The following is a 17,833-nucleotide window of genomic DNA, read 5'->3' as shown; positions in this document are numbered from 1 at the left end:
TAAAGCCTTATAAATCTGACTCTTTTATCATTTGAAATGAGCGTCTTGGCATACACTGTGGAGAAAAGAGAAATTATAGCATAAATAGCATAGAAATGGTCTACATCAGGCCTTGAATGTGCAATGTAGTATGCTTTTGTAAAAAGCTATCTCCATTAAGATGAAGAGTCCAAGTTTTATAACGTATACAAAAAAGCTGGTGATGTAATACAGGTTCATGGTGCTACGACAAGAACGGGGGGGGCTGCAATACAAACTAAACTCACAACTCTTAGATGTCCGTGCACCTATGCAGAAGAGGTGCAATCTATACTCAGCTTCCCCTTAGCTCACCAGTAACACCTGCTGCCTTTTAAAGAGAGACGAGGGCTACAGGCAGGCAGTAGGAGTAAGAAAACCAACCTGATGGCGGATTTTCGGGCGATGCCGGGGCCGGCACTCCCACTCAGGGGGGGACCGCGCCGACTTTCCCCGCGGGAGCAGCGAGGGCGGCCGGAGCTGCCGGGATTCCCCTTCCCCGGGGGGTGGGGGAAGCCGCCGGCCCCGAGCCCGCCCCGCGTTCCCGCCTCTCCCCGCCCGGCCGCCGCCGCCGCCGCCATTCCCTCGGCCTCCGCGCCCGGCAGGGCCGCTCCGCCCGTTGCCAGGGCAACAACGGCGGCGGCGGGGGCTCCGGGGCGGGCCCAGCTGGGCCGGGGCGGGCCAGGCCGCGCCGCCGGGTTCCCGCCCCCCGCGCTGCCACCGCCCAGCAGCCGGCGGGCTGGCAGCTGGCGGGCGGCCCTCCGCCAAGATGGTTCACCACTCGGGCTCCATCCAGTCCTTTAAGCAGCAGAAAGGTCAGTGGAAACCCCGACGTGTCACCGGGGCGGCCCCGGCGCCGCTGCCCGCCGTGCAAGATGCCCGGGGAGGGGATGCCCTGGCCGGCTCCAGCGGCTGAGGGTCCCCGTCGCGGCTTCCCCGCGGCTGCCAGGTGCCCCGTCCGTGCGCGGCGGCGGGCTGACAGCCGGGGCTGCGCTCCGGAGCCGCCGTGATGCTTTGGGCTATTTCAGCGGTTTTCAAGGGACGGGGCTGCGGTGCACGGGGAGGTCGCCCGGCGGCTGAGGGGGGCATGGGGGCCCCGCCCGGCTCCGCCAGCCGCTCCCTCGGCGGGAAAGTTTTCCTCCCTGAGAAAAGGTGCTGCTTCGGTGTTTCCAGTGGTTGTACAGGTGATTTCACAGATGTGGACCGGTCGCTCGCCCTCTGGAGTTTGCTGTTGTTGTTTCTGGGCTTGCTTCTCGATTTTGTCTTCGTATCATGCTGTGACCCAAGTGTAAATCTTGAGAAAGAAAAATAGCTGTCATTGCGAGGGGCTCTGACGTTACTTCGCTTCAGTCGTTCTATGTGGTTGGTTGGTTGGCGTTTGTAATTGCAAAACAAAAGCTTTTGCGGGTCAGCAAATACAAAGGTAAATTTCCGGTTGTGATTACCATTGCTGTAAAACCCTTATTGTGTTTGTGATTAAAAACCAGATAATTCCCACAATAACCTTTGCTTATTTTGTTCTTAGTAAAAATATCAGTTCCAGTACCATTTTTTTTTTTCTCTCTAAATCTACTTTGACACATAAGATGAAACCAAGATTTCTTATATTATTAGCATTCCTTTGTACTCTTCCTCCTTTTAGTTATTAACAAACTCTTTTTTTTTTTTTTCCTCATGATACAGTATGGTATAAACTATGATTTAGTATCACATGCTTCATACATAAATCATGGGTTCACGTATTGGATTTTGCCTCATTCAAAGTTCTTCTCTATGAATGGTTAGTGGAAAATAAATAATTCAAAGCACTTATTCCATTCTGGTAATTCTGTAACAAATCTAGTTCCTTGCTGTAGAGGTTTTGCATTTAATGTCTATCTTGTGTGCAGCAATGGGTGGTGCTGTTTCAAATTGTAAAATGTCTAGTTTAGTCAGGTCCAAAATTAATTAGTGCAAAAAGATCTTTTTTTTTTCAACAGATATATATGTTTACAAAAGCATCAGATGATTTGGTGTCAGTATGTTTATCCTTAGATTTTCGTGAGAAAATATTTCTTATATTACAGCAATGATTAGCAATCTCCAGAGTTCCCATCAACATCCTTTAGGATCTATTCAGCTGTGTTGTAATAATCTTAAAAAAAAAAAAAAATCCAGAAACTATCTTCATTACGTTTGAGTTCAGGGATGAAATCTAGTTGCTTGAAAGCAAGTTATGCTATATGATTTATGACATTGTATGTTTGTGATAGGTCATAAAACTTCATAATAATGTAATATTTTTTGCCAGTTACTGAGAAGATTGTTGTTCTCTTCTCCTTATTCCTGAAGAAATCCTGATTAAGGTGCCTTGCCAGTTATAAGGCTTTGGAAAGGAGAGAATGCTCTTATGGAGAGATGGAGCCTGTACAGCATTGACTAGTATGTGTATCACTTTCCTGAACATCTCATGCAGTGTGGTGTGTACTAAATCCACCTTGTTGAGATCAGTCTCTGTTTTTCTCAACCTACAGCGCTTTGGGATGGGGGAGGACAGCATGAAAGCTTGGGCAAAAGGCTACAGAGAAACCAAGCAAACATAAATCATAATGACCAACTCATCATCTAATTATGAGGTATTTAAAAAAAGCTGAGAATATGGTACTCTGGAGTTCATAGGCACTGATTTCTCAGCATCAGGGAGCACTATGTAGTTTTGTGTAGTTCTTACAAATTTGGTATTTTATATCATTCTCTTACTTCAAACTTATGATTTCAGTCACTGTCTCTTCTAATTCAGTGTACCTGGGATTTTGACTAAATGCAATATTTGTTTCCTAGCTAACCACAAAACAGTGTCCTAAATTCCCCTCTTTACAGAATCAGTGGTAATCCTCATGAAATGGTCAACTGCCCATCACAGCTGTGCCTTGTATGCTTTACCTGCATTAAGACCAAGCTTCATTTCTTTGGGGGGATTGAGAGAGCATTACTTTTATGTGGATTCCCAATCATTTAGAAAAGGTATAAACCAACAAAGATAATAGTTCCTGAAAACAAGTAGAAAATAATTTTAGCCTTTTTAGAAATAGAGCCTGTACTCATTGCCAGATAACCATAATATTCAAACTCATTTGGTGGAGAGAAGTAACTTCTAAGAATGGGCTAGAAAACATGTTGTTTCCTTTACTTACTCTGAGCACTTTGTTCTAGCTGAGAAGACAAGCAGTGGTTTCAGTACCAAAGCTGTCTTTAAAAGGCTTGAAAGAATACGACCGTGTTCTTCGGTCTCTTGGGTGTCTAGGAATCTTCAACAGGGAGGAAAAAAGATTTAAGAAGCATTTATATCCTAATAATTTGTCTCTGTTTAGAGATTAGGTGGGTTTTTTCCTTGATAGAGTGAGAAGGAGCCCACAGCAGGAGTCTGCTCTTATAATGTGCTGCCATGGTTTTGTCTTGCTCTTTGTTCAGATTGTGTATATAGAGTGAAACCTTAAGTTTTCAAAAGCTGCAGTAGAGCTCAACGTAGTGTTATAAAAATACACTGAGCATTTTGAAAAAAAACCAAATCTCATTCTTTTTCACCCCCACATTTTTGTATTTCTACTTGTATCTGAAGGCATGTCTGTCAAAAAGAGCAGTGTCCTAGAGGTAGACTAATCTGCATCTCTGCACAGTAGTGTGTTAGATCTGTTGAGCCATCTGTATTTTGTGGCTATTTTTATCCTCTGCTGTGGTAGAAAATGCTTTTTCTGAAATTACTTTCCTCAATAATATTCTCAAAGATAAAAATTTTACTATTAAATATCAATCTTCATACTTTTTACCCCTTAAAAAAGTGGTGCAACCTATGGCGTCTGAAGAATTATGCCAGAGGAAAAAGGAAGAAATGTTTCTCATTTATTACTTTTTTCGCAACCATCCTTTAGAGAAGAGAAATATCCATCCTCAGACATCAGTATACAGTTTTGCTTAAAACTGCTAAGTGATAAATACTTACCTGGGAAGAAGAAATAAGATAAAGATAATGTTGATGAAAACAAAGATCGTCACCATAAATAATTTGTAGTTGAATAATTCCAGGGAAAGAGAGCTCATTAGATTTCGGTATTTGATCTCAATTACAATTGAATAACAATCTTTTAAATACAGGTCATGAAAGTATATGGTAGCCTTACAGTAGACTTGGTGTTTTCTGTAATGGGTATGGGACTGGTGCAAAGCGATTGCTTATTTTATTAGGGAGCTTTATTGAAAAAAAAAAAAAAATATCCTTTGGCAACTTAATTTGCAAGAGGCTCTTCTTTAAATAGATACTTGATGGTGAGTGGGTTTGAATGTTTCTGGCCTGACAGAAGGTAAAACCTGCATTTAGGGTGCAGGCCAAGGCAATTATGATGCTTAAAACTTTAAATATCTAGGACTTCAGTCCTGATAAACAGTCTGCCATGTTCTGCATACTTTGCTGGGTACTTTTATTGACTATTGTTCTTTTGAATACCCCTATCAAAGCTTTTTAATGAAAGAGGTCAAGGCTGAGAAAAAGAGAAGATGATCATGCCTTAAAATTGAGTTGCTTTTAGCATAGTATGTGAGTTTTAGAAACACGGACGGCAGTGGCTAAGTTGGGGTGCTTGTCATGCTTCCTGTTCAAGGTGTGTAACGGGTCAGGAAGGAGTTCAGCAACTTCAGTATGCATTATGTGTTTGATGAGAATGGTGATTTAGCTTCTCCAGGAATTTATCTTGAAATTGTGTGACTTTTGAACAAATTGGGTATCTCCGTAAAAGATATACTCCTAGATCTGAACTTCTGATCAGTGCCAAATATTTTTGTTTCATTTTATATAGTAACCGTCTGAAGTTGTAGTGTGGTTTAGATGGATTGAGGGTTGTATTGAAAAATCTCTGGAAAGCTAGTCATCCTCACTTCATGGAGGCACTTGTTACTTCATTAACTGGTCTTGTTAAACCAGTTTGAGTAGAAGACCACTGCTGTTGTAGACTAGAGCTTTTTTGTTGTCTTTTTGCTCTAATTTTAAGACATTTATGACCTGCGTTCTTCATAAAACAAATTGTGAATTTAATTTGCATTTAACTTGTGAATTTAAATGAAGGGTTGTAAAGATCACATTTTTTATATTGCTCCAGAGTTCTCAGTATTCAGAAACTTGGACTTGTTATTGAGATTCTCATGGAGAATTCTCCAAGGATGATTGATATTTTAGTGGCACCAGTGGACCTAGTCAACTCAATAATCCAAAGAGACTGCTGAAATTACCAGAAGATGCAATTCTGTCATACAAAAATTTAGGAGATTCTGTGTTTCTTTGCTGTTGTTCTTCAGAGCAGAAAGGCCAGGTTTCCATGTCAGTATGAGTAGAGGAATTTTGAGGGCTCAGCTCTTTCATTGCATTCCAAGGAGCACTAACATGTATGGAAAGTTTCAAAGCTATCCTCATCTTGACTCTGAAAGCAATGCAGCTATTAATACAGTTTCTTAAAATGATACTATATTCAAATAGTGCTATTTATAATGCTCTTTCAGGGCATTTAAAAGCAAGGCCCAATTTTTGATGAGGTTTACCTGGCTGTATTTGCTCTTATTTTTGTTGCCTGGTACACTCTCACACCCTAAAATATAATTCAGCAGTTTCAATCACACATTTTAGGCCCATAATATGCCTCTTCATTCCAGATTATACTGCTGTGGATTATAACTTCAATAAAATATAGAGCTTCATTGAAAACAATCATTAAATATGACTTATTAAACCTTATATTATGCAGGTGCATGAGTGCTGTAGAAATAAGTTAAATATTGTTTGTTTGCTTGCTTTTCACTGGATGAATAATCTAAATGAGAAAGCTAAGGAAATCAGAGATTGTTGGTTTGTCACATAACTCTTCTCTCTGATTACAGACGATGATGCTGTGGTAACATGTCTGGGCATCAGCTTCCTACGTTCTGATTTAAGTATAGCTTGGTGTAGTATTATCTGTGGAACAACCTTGTACCTATTCCAAAGCTTTTCAAAACTTCCTCAGTAAGGATCTGTTAAAATAGGCAACCCCTGTCAACACTGATTTTCTTTAGAACTCTTTTTTTACCACTTATATTTCATTGAGTATCACCACAAAATTGCAAGTTCCAGTTCTGCTTTCATATTTTTGTTGGTTTATTCTGCTTTTTGTCATTTTTGAAATCTGCTAAATGAGGATGATAAAATGAAACAGCTCCACCGCTGTAAATTCTGTTGAATATTAACAGTAGTTTCAGTATACCAGTTTTTGTTAAAATGTTTTGCAACAAAGTTACCAATAGCCAACATATGTTATGATTAAGGGTATTTTACAGCTCTACCAACCAGGAGAAATTGAAACAATGTCTTAAGTAAGAGTACCAAGAGCCCTGTGTTGCAAGTAATGCAGCCAGCTAGGTAGCAACTGGAAAAGTAATGATGCTTTTTTTCCTCCAGTGAGAAGTGAGGGAAAATGTTAGCCACTTATATTTTAGACATATTGACGTAGCAGAAATTAACTATGCAAAATTCTCAAGCTTGCTGAGCAATATGAAAATCTCTTGTTTTCTGCTTGGGCCTAAGATGAAGAGAGTGTTTGTGTTGTCTTGAGTCAAACACGCAATGAGGTTTTCAGAAAGCATCATACATGGGGTTACCCAGGTTACAAATCTTAAATTCCCTTTACCATGCTCATTCTAGAATTAGATCAGTTCTATATATCCTAAAGCATATATTACAGTAGATTATTTATTGGAGACAAGTGTAACTAAAAACTAAGCTCTAGTGTACAGCAACATGTTTTAACAACTCTAAGCCTCAATGAATGCAAATTCATCACTGTTTTCTCAGAATGAGATTCTGAGTCTGCCTCAATTTGGGTTATCATCTGGCTTGTGAGGGCTTGAAGCCAGTGCGATTACTTAAGTGAGGAATTGTTCATTTGTCTGATTGGTGAGGTCACGGTTTCATTCACAATCCACTATTTTAAATGGGGTTTTAAAGAAGCTGGTATCTTAGCTATCCTTTTGGGTGATCTCTAATATAGAAACATCAGACAAATAGTAACATTTATGATGTAAATGTTTGATCTCCTTAAAGGTAGGGTCTCCCAGGGTGGGGGGGCTGAGGGGGTTAGGAACAAAACAAAACCACAAACAAACAAAAAACCCAACCAACCAACAACAACCAAAAAAACCAAAAACAAAACAACAAACAAACAAACAACAAAAATAAAAAAAACAAACAAACCAACCAAACAAAAAAACAAACAAAAAAACCCACCACAACCCTGAAAGCATGCTGAATTAAATTCCATCTCTGCAACTTGGTAAAAGGAAGTGTAGTTTGAAGGGCATCCCATATGAAGAGCGTCTGCAGAAATTGCTATTGAACAACAGATTGCCACTCTTCATATGGTTTTTGTTTGTTTCTTTAGTAACAACATAGGACCAGAAGATGCATGGGTTTGCTGGCTTCTAGCTGTGACTCTTACTGTATTTCTGTGTAGTGCCGGTAGCTCAAGAAGGATACACAAAGGAAACTAGAGCGCTCTCAAATCTGTGCTGAAAAATTCATAAGTACATCACGGTTACTGAAGAGCTGTAGCTAGTCACGTATGCTCCAGATAACTACTGTGATGATGGCAAGCTCTGGACTTAAAAAATGTTTGAAGTGTCACATTCTATTCACTGCTTGTCTGATGCAATAGAATTACTCTTGTTCAAAAGATTCCTTATTCCTTACTGTTTGTTTAGTAACTTCACCAATAATACGCCTTTCTAAGCCAGAAGGTCTGATGTATATAAAATTTGCATTCTGTTCTTTCAGCTTCATTAAACTGATGGAGTTAGTACTTTTAATGAATTAATTTTTATGAACTGTTAATCAAAATTCTTTCTGGCTGGAGGAAGACCCTTTTTATCTTCAGGATATTTTGTGCCAGACCATTAGCTTCCTTTTCTGTGTGTTTTTTTTAAAAGTAACTTAATAGTATGAGAAAATAGCAACAAAACAGGAAGTGGATTAAACAGCTAGGAGAAGCAGGCAATCCTAAGAATTTCCAAAATTTATGAATGAGTTGAGAGATTACAGGGGGGAATTTTTAAAACACAGAAAAGTAACTAAAAACAACTATAGAAAGGTGAGTATTGATGCAGAGACACAGAAATGGTAGGTGGTTGGGTAGATGGATAGATAAACTAATACAAGGTAGTGAAAGCAGACTGAGCATTCTGAAGACTCAGCTGTGTGTGAGCAGCACTCCTTAGCTGGTTATGCTGAAGTAGGACTGCACGCTGGGGATTTGCGGATATCTGAACGGAACCCTCTTCACATAAAGCCATGTCAGCAGCACCAGCTTCAGCCCTGAGTATTGATTTCAAAGCCACTTGCTAAAAGAAATGGGACAAAGTCACTTACAGAGACAGATGATATTCATATTTTGAAGAAGGTGATACTGTGAGTGTGTGAAAAATAATGCATGTCAGTGTAAGTAAGAGCCAAACACTTCAGAGAGAGAAATTCAGGTACCAGCTGAATACAAAATCTGTATGTCTAAATACTATGCAGAGGCTGGATCTCTCAAGTGAGAGAAAACTGCAAGGCCTATGCATTAGCATTTACTCTCACATACAATGTTTCTGGTTGTATTGGCACCATACCTGAATTGAAAAGGTAAATGCTACTGATGGATTTTGAATAGTCTCAGTGGAGAGGCCTGGGGGCCTAAATTCCTCTTGTGAGGAAAAACTTTCATTTTATTGATACATTTAAAGATAGAAATGAGATACACATTTATTTTTCTATATATTTTTAAAATTTACTTTGATGTATATTAAGCATTCAGTAAACACGTGTACATTTCCGAAGGCTGATCCTTCGTAGAAGAATGTTGTAATTTTGAAGCTATTTAGGAGAAAATCCACTGAATGCTGTCACACCTGAGGGATTTGAATCGCTTGCGAGCAGATTTTATCAAGATTTTTCAAAGATTCAGGTGAGTATTCTGGCAGGGTTTTTTAATAGTGCTTTGATATCTAGCAGTGCAGTAATTGTTATGAGTTATGCACATAAATGCTGTTTGCAAGGAGTTGGAATTCAGTGCGCTACAATCATTTAAAAAGCTGACCTTAAATATCTAAAACTTTTTCAAACAAAACAAGTGTATGTTCACCAGAAAATTCATTTCTTTCTTAAAAATACATATTTAGACATGAATTTAGTTCCTGGCTACCTTTTCATAGATGTATTCATTATGATATAGTTATGGCTTCACCCAGGGTTAACCCAGAGTTCTGACTTAGGCAAGCTGCAATCTTCTCTATAAGTAATTTAGCCTCCTGAGTACAATGGGCAGATAGTGTGTGAATATCACTGGAACAACTCCAAATTGAAGGGGGTATGAAGCCATGGTTATAGTACAATATTATAAGCAGGTACTCTTGTCTATTCAGCAACCACCAATGCATTGCTCTCACTATTGTGAAGTGCCTTGGTGTATCGGGTTCAGTAAAAAAAGGAGGAGAAGGATCTTCAGAAGCACAAATAGTTGGTAGGAATAAATGAATAATGCAGAGAAGTTTAACCATGTTGCTATTAATAATTCACACTTTTGAGAAATGCAGAACTTTGAAGTTGCTGTTTCAGAAGTCCAGCATCTAAATAAAATGGAAAGACAGAGTGGAAAAACAGCCTGTCATAAGAAAGCACTTACCATTACTACTGCCCTTCCTGAAATGTGATTGACTCAAAGGTATTTTGCGATGAGTGATTTGGTAATTATCTTGCACATACTTGAACATAAATAAAATTTTGCCATAAAGATTTTACGGATGTAGTCCACACAGAAGCCCATATAGTCTCACTGATAACAGTGGGGTTTCAATGGATGTACCTGAGATTTTAATTGAATTTACATTTATGGGGTTTAGCTATGAATAAGATATGATGCATCCTCTATCTCATTAAGAGATGTAAGTCGTGGATGAAGAGGAATTGAAGAGATTATATTAGTTATGCTCCAAAATAATAAGAACAGGCTCATTAGGGGAGAACAAGACTTCAAATTTTGGCCCCATGTAAAGAGAAGTTCCCTGTTCTTTATCTCCTGGACTGTTAGAGGTTTTTCCACAGCTGAGGCAGGAAGCAACTACTTTTTAGGATATTACTCTGGGTTAAATATAATGCATCATTAGGGATCAATTCCAACTTTCTATTATTTTATATTGTAGGAAAGGAGAGTCTCCAACTTTCTATTAATTTATATTGTAGGAAATATAGATATAAATGTGAGATTTACTTGTATTCAATCTGAAAAATAAGCAAAGTGTTTTGAAGTTTGCATTCATAAGTCTTTGTACTTCAACAGAAATATTTTCTTCAGAGAAGAAAAAGATTCTTCATATCATAATGACAAGGCTTTAGATCTGTTTTCCATCTTGGTTGCCACTTGTAATTTTATGTCCAGTTCTAGTGTGTTGGTTGTGGAGTGAGTTTTCTGAGGGGCCACAGATGTTGTTGCTGAGGTGTTTGGGATTTGGTTGTACTAATGATAAGTCTAGTGCCTAGCATCCAGCGGTAGTAGTACTGTAGTTGTGATTATTTAGTGATAGAAGTAATCTTTTACCGTTTTGCCTTTTATTAGACTTAAATTGCAGTTTGAGATTTGGAAATTATAGCTTCTCTTCAGATCACATAGGGCTTCCCTAGAGCTTTCTGATGCTGTTAAATTTCTCACAAGTGTATTAGTTGTCAGGTGAAGAGAGTCCTTCACATCTTGCTTCAATTCTGTATTATTACTAGGATTGAACTGCTAGCTCTTGGAGGATCTGAGCACAAGTCAGTTGTTCTCATGGTCACAGAAAAGCAAAGAGGGAAACTGCCACTGTTACCTACGAGTGCCATAATCTAGTTTGTATATAATCTCTTAAAAAAATATTAATTACATACCTATGGCCATCCATAGGTATTTGCTGCCAGATGTTTTTCTAGGCAAAAGGAATCCTAGTTTCTTGACAGGCTAGAATGGAAACAAGGCAATGAATCAAGAAATTGATTAAACTGGCTATTCAGCTATTTTTTTCCCTTTAAGGAAAAAAAAAATAAAAAGAAAGGGACGAATGCCTTCAAGACAACTATCCTTTGAATTTAGAAAAGCTAAATTCTGTCTGAGGTTAACAGTCACCACTCCAATCCTATAGTTTAAATTTTTTTGAAAATAACCTTGAGCTGCTCTGAAAGCCTTCTAATATAAGGAAAAAAGAATAGAAGTCTTTGGTTTGGATAGTTAATGAAAACTACAGTCAGTGAAAGTATTAGGTGTCAATTCTTGACAAAACATTATATAAAGTTTCAGGAAAGAGAGAGATCTGGGAAAAGAGAGGGAAACACTTGGAAACTGGATGTTTTTTTGAGATTAATATTAGAACTAATTTGTGCTCTCTGCTTACCAGATTTCATATTATGAATATATGATGACTGTGTGTTATTAAAATGAAGAGTCTCTTTGTAATACATTGAGAAGTATATAAATTGTTTTTTTCAAAACAGTGCCTATTTTTTATATGGCTGTTCTTTTTTGTTCAGTTCTTTATTATCTTCCAGGCAGGTGTTCCTCTATGCCACATAAGTTTCAAAATTCAACTGTTAAAAAAGAGCACTGGAGATGTTCTTAAGAGTCTTTCTTTTTTTAGTATGTAGAACAATTAGTTCAAAAAATAACAAAATCATTGGGTAAAAAAGGTAATAGTAATGTGATGCTTGTCTATGACATCAGGGGGGAAAAAAAAAAAAAAGATGGGTTTTATAGTTTAGAGTATATCTTTGGGACATATTGCCCCCTGCCTCCCTAAGCTCTGAAGCTGTGGGTTTTTTTTAAAGCTACTGTAGAAAAAATTAAGAAGAAACAACACTTTTTTTTTATTTTCCAACTTTTAACTGTGAACACTTTTCGTGTTCACACAGAGGCTCCCAGGAGAAATGAATTTTAAGACATCAACTCCAAATGCTATGCAGAGGTGGAATAATTAGGGTATCATTTTAATTTTCTTTCTGGTTTTTGACAATTATTCACTTGTTTCTACTGCCAGTCACTTTCTTTTTACTGGAATTTTAATAGGCTGCTTTGAAAGCTGTGTTAGTGTGACTGGTTGGAAGAGTTGATCAAATTTCAAGAAAATTCTGGTCCCATGAAAATTTGGACTTACTGCTGTAGTGTCCCAATTTTGAACATTTCAGACCGCTTCTGTTGTCGGGGTTAGCAATTCATGACTAGGTAGCTAAAAGGAGTTAAGTTTTTATAGAAGGAGTTCAAATCCACCTAACTTGATGTCTGGTCAACTGGGAAATGCTGTGAAGAAAGTATCTTAGCAATTGAAGGTTTAAGATAGATCATCTCTATTTTGCTCTCTGAATGCTCAGATAATCTTATCTTGTAATGCTGGAGGTGGTAAGAAAAATACTGGATAACACCAGATATAATATATAGAGAAGAACCAAGAGAAAATGAGTGATTTTTAATCTTCTATCGAGGCCTGAAATGGTAGATGTTTGAAGTGACAAAGTAACAGAGCGTGTTCCACCACTCCACCAAGAGTAAGACTTCATTATTGGATTTCCCTACTGTGCAAATATCTGGTTTTGGATATTTTGTAATTAGGTCATTCTTTGAGACCACTGTATTTATATAAATTATTCTTCTGTAACAGGTCAAGCTATGCCTTCCTCTCTTCCTATCCCAGCTTTCAGGTAGTAGAGGACAAAAGAGTTTCCTGTTTCCCTTTCAACTTTCCAGTACTCTGTGTAGAAGACTATGCTGTTAGGAAAAGCATATGAGAGATATCTGTTATTGTGAGAGAGTATCATGACTTCTAGAGAGGCAGGGAGAGAATAAGTGGCTGGAAAGAATGTCGAAGCTTTAGTAGCTGTCTCACAGTTGAATAGGTGAAGCTATTTCTTCCTCTGCACTCATCTGGGGATCCCTGAGTGACACTGGGGACTTGAAATAGCCCATTTCTACATAGTTATGAGATTTAGTTCATTTCCAGCTTGCTTGTTAGGCTGCCAAATGTACATTTATATTTCATATGTCCGGTATAGATGTCCATGCCTCTGAGAAAGGAAGCAGATGTCAGTAAAAGATGCTAGCCTCTAAAACCATCACTCTTGCATGAGGAAGCAAATGATGACAGCCGAATTCAAACCAGCAGCAGCTTTGTCCAGAATATTTAATTGATTTCATCAAGAATATCCTCAAAATGTATACTTACATGAAAAAAAAATTTTAGTTTAGACATTTTAGCCTTTTAGTTTATTTTACCCACTTTTAGCTTCATTAGGGTATTTCCCTCTTTTATTTTTCATCTCTTCATTTGAAATTCACTCTTTTCAGGAGGTGAGGGGCTGGAGGGGAGAGGGGCAACACTCCATTTTGTTGCTGCTGCTATATCATTTATTTTTTTATTCCTTGTGTTTATTAGATGATTATTTAATACAGTTTCCACTAGAGAGTGTGTTAATGTGGGTTTGGTTATGTGCTTTCTTTTCCATGTTGTTTCCTCTTCTTTTCATCTGTTCATTTTTTATGTAATGATCTATCTTTCGTAAACACAAGGTTTTCCTTGCTGATTCAGTTGAAATTTCATTTTATACTTGCTAAATATTTGAGTGCTCAAGTCACTGTAAAATATTCTAGGCTAAAAACTGACTATAACTATTGGAAGAATATACATTTTATACTACACAGTAACTGCTGAGTTACCAATTATATGGGTGGCTTTTTTATTTATTTGGTCACTAAAACTAGTCAGGTAGCAGATACAAATCTGCATTACTATTGCAAGCTTTCTGGCAAGTATTTCTGGATGTTGCTGGACATCTGAGCTTCTAGATGTAAATGGGCTGTTCATTATATGCTGCTAATAAGGCTTCACTCTTTTTTTTTTTTTCTTCTTTTCCTAAGACTTGACATCATGGATGCTAATAAGATTATAACTGCATATGAGGTCCTTGTAGGATATGAAGTGAACCAAAATAATAGATTTGATGAGAACTACTTCAGCATCTATCAACAGCACAGTATAACTCTAGGGTGCTGATAGCAGATTGCCTGATGATTTGCCTGTAGATTTTTGGAGTTTTAAAGTGACAGAGCACTGATGGTTCAATTTTCTTAAGATTTGTAAAATAAGCTTTTATTTTTCATTTTTCACAAGAAAATATAGGTAAAAACCTGACCAAAAATTATAAATCATTCATTGATAGTGGTCAAAAAATACCTGAAGATACTGATTAATCTCTCTCCTTTTTTTTTTTTTTTTTTTTTTTTTTAATCATCCAGTAATCTGGGTATCCAATGGATAAATATTCTATCACACTGTGTTATGGAAGCAGACGGAGACTGAAATACTGATGGTTCCCATCGAAGAGCCTGCTCTGAGAGAGGGTAAAAGTGTAGGTGACAGAGAGACTTAAGAGACTGGGAAGGGGGAGATCCTAACACTGCTAGTTATATTTATGGTAATAATTTTTCCCAATTCAAGAAAAAATGCTATTTGTCAGAATAGGAAACTCCACTCTTTAATAAAAGCCTTATGAGCAGTTATTCTAATCATGAGATCATTGATTCATCATTCTCTTTTTCTCTCATGACTTTCTCTCAGTTCAAAGCAAATCTGTTTTGTAAATTTTTTATAAAATCACCCTGAGGGTTAGGTTTTGCATTAATTTTAATTCATGAAAAAGGGGGTCTTGAGGACAGTACCAGGAAATGTGTGACAACTGCTTAAGGAATAGAGCTGTTTCACAGTCTTAACTGTAGGTGCTGAATGAATACATGATGTGAAGTCATTTTTTGACAAATAGTACTTTTTCCAATGTATCAAGTCATGCAACAACTCAATCTGTAATAGTGGGAAACTGTCTTAAATAGAGCAAAGTTTCTCTTTCTTGGTAAACAGATGGATTTTGCACAGAGTTGTCATCTTGCTCTATTTGTAAGCTGTTGTTTCATTGAGAGTAGTTGAAGCTGGAGTACTGTATGCTCCTTTAACTTCAGAGTTTAGGCAACTTTGTCTATGGCCAAGTTCACCAAAATGGACATCCATGTCTTTAATAAAAACAGTGAAGGAAAAATAGCACTTCTCAGTAGATCACTTGGATAAATCTAAGATTATAGAGAAGGCACTCAGAATTTCCATTTCTTAAATTTTTACAGAACTTTTATGTTTTTGTCAGTACACTAAATTGGAAACTAAACTACCACACAGTAAAAATTGCATGCTTATGTTTAAAATGAATTTGCATTAATACTATACAACTCAAGAATGAGGTACCTAAACAGTAAAATATGCCTTACAAACCTTATGAATATAAAAACAAGTGTAGTTCAGTGGGACTATGTGGCATATAAACTTGCAGTATTAATCTTACAGATACAGAGAGTAAAATACTTTGTATTTTGATAGGTGTGACTTTCAATAGCAGACACCTTAAATTTGTTATACATCTGACTAGCAAAGGTAAGATCCTTTCAGGAGACTCTAAAAGTGGGTATGATTGTGTCAAAAGACATCTCTACTCGTTTGCATCTTTTTACTTTGAGCCTTCCTCAGTGCCACTTTAGAAAAACCAAACTCTTTTGTCTTCATTCTGCTGTAGTTGTTCAATTAACTTAACTCTTTCTGCAGGCTTTTCCCCCTCTCCCTGTCCCCCCTTGCTCTGAGGAACTGTATCAAAAAATTAGGTCAGAAGGTGTCTCTGGAGGCATCTAGCCTAAAACTTTGCTCCAAGCAGCTCAACTTCAAAGCTAGGTCAGGTTGCTCAGAGCCTTAGCCAGTCAGGTTTTGAAAATCTCTCGTTCCACAGCTCTTGCTGTCCCCATGCTTCACCAATCTCCCTGGGATAAATTGTTTCCTTATGACCAACTGAAATTTTCCACGTTGCATCTTGTGACTGTTCTCTCTTGTCTTTTTGCTAGGTATCTGTGTCTGTGTCTTTTCTCTCTCTAACTCCTCTTTGTAGGTAGTGGGGTTATGTGCAGATAGTGCCCTGTGTGGGCACTTGAGTTGTCCCTTAGACTTCTGTGGTGGAGTGTTGTTTCACCAGTTGCTCTTCCTGTGCCATGGGCTCGAGGTTCTCAGCCATCTCAGTAACCCTCCACTGAACTGTCTCTCGCATGTTAAGGTCTCCTGTACAGGGAGGTCCTGAAACTGGGCACTGATCAAGATGTGGCCACAGGAGAGTCAAATAGAGAGGAATAATCTTTTCCCTTGACATCCTAGCTTCACTCTTGTGGAATAAGCTCAGCAAGGAACCAGCCTTCATTTCTGCAAGGCCTCAATGCTGACTCCATTAGGAGTCAGTGTTTTGAGAGGTGTGCTGTTGATTGTTATAGCCAATAGACATCACTGTGAATTTCTAAATTAAATTGGTTTGTTGGTTTCAACTAGTATTAATGCTTTCACCAACAAAGTCAGCTGAGAACTATTCAGAAGGGGTATTCATGGGTCTATCATTTGATGTGAATGATGAATGACTTGGCTGTTGGAGTGTCTAAAGAAGCAGAAGCTTGTAAAGTATTTGAATAGGTAACAGATCTTAAATGACACTTTGATTTTAACACTCCAGATACTGAATGCCTTCTACTTTGAAGTCCCAGCTGTAGTCAAAAATTCTCACAGGCATAGATGATTTATGGAAGGGCAGGTCACCAACTATAGATGAGCTCTGCTATTATTCATTTTTAACCCAACACACTGAATGAACTGGGCCTTAAATGCTGCCATCAAAAAAATAACTATAATCAAGTCATGTATCCTACAAGTAGGAAAACAAAAAGAGCAAAAACCCCTCACCTTCCTCAAACCAACCCTTCAGGGCTTTTTTTTGTGTGAAGTGGGAAAAAAACCCTCACGCTAATGGGAGACTTCCCATCAGTTTGTCCATTTGCCAATCAGAAATAATACTCTAGCAGTGCTTTGAGTACTTCAGAAAACAGTTATTAGCGAAAGTGGTCCACCCTCCTGGAGTGAGGTACAGAAGTGTACAGCGTTTATAAAAGTTGAAGGCAACTGAATGCACCAAAGAGAAGTAGTCACATCTAACAAAACGAGCTGATGAGCTGGAAGAGATGTGAGATACGTATCTGTAACCATTGTCCCTTACCTTGGTGTGCAAACCAGGATTATATAGGTGTCCTTTGATGCATAGCAGAAATACTTGCTATAACTTTCTAGCAAGAAGTCTAGGCTTACTTCTTTTGCAAAATCTTTTTACTTGCCATGTTTGTTTGTTTGGGTTTTTTTTTTGTGATTTTTGTTTTGTTTTGTTTTTGCTTTGTTTTTAAATTTTATTTTTTAATAATTAATTAAAAGCTTTAAAGCACTAGTAAACCATTTAATTGATGTCTACTAATCACACCTAGGTTTCTGATCACCTCAAAAAATATTTATTGGCTAAACCTGAAGTTATAATTATCCTTTATTAACAGCATTTGGAAGAAAAAAACAAACTTCGCACTCAAACTATTTTTGTTGATTAATTTTAGCACTGACGTTATTGAATAGACGTAGCTTTACTGGAGTTTTAGAAGAATTTAGATTTCATATTTATTTTTCAGTCAGATCAGGATTCACTTTCATTTGACTTTTTTTTTAAGAAATCCAACATTTAATGTATGGAATGACTTCAAATCACGTAAAGTAATATCCATTGTTATAACAGTGATTCAGTGAAGGAGTGGAATATTTTACATCTAGTTTGAAGTTCCATTTAATAATCATTCAGCAGTTAATTTGCTAATCTGAGTTCAGTGACCAT

At 37.7% G+C, this 17,833-nt stretch overlaps 1 protein-coding gene across 3 annotated transcripts in view; it reads left to right on the top strand.

Annotated features, from left to right (window-relative positions):
- The first annotated feature begins 763 nt into the window (after positions 1-763).
- ANO3 (anoctamin 3) overlaps positions 764-17,833 on the top strand; it is a 137,649-nt gene continuing 120,579 nt past the window's right edge. For all 3 annotated transcript variants that reach the window (XR_004409131.2, XM_033006938.2, XM_033006936.2), the window contains exon 1: positions 764-833. Coding sequence is in view for 2 of the 3 variants with exons in the window: in XM_033006938.2 (XP_032862829.2) it covers positions 788-833 (46 nt within the window). In the remaining variant the exon portion in view is untranslated. The remainder of the gene's footprint in view (positions 834-17,833) is intronic.

The sequence above is a fragment of the Tyto alba genome, unplaced genomic scaffold (genome assembly GCF_018691265.1).
Source record: "Tyto alba isolate M040663 unplaced genomic scaffold, T.alba_DEE_v4.0 Super-Scaffold_8, whole genome shotgun sequence".
Taxonomy (NCBI): domain Eukaryota; kingdom Metazoa; phylum Chordata; class Aves; order Strigiformes; family Tytonidae; genus Tyto; species Tyto alba.
The sequence above is the reverse complement of the archived record's forward strand: the minus strand, read 5'-3'. Positions and strand labels throughout refer to the sequence as shown.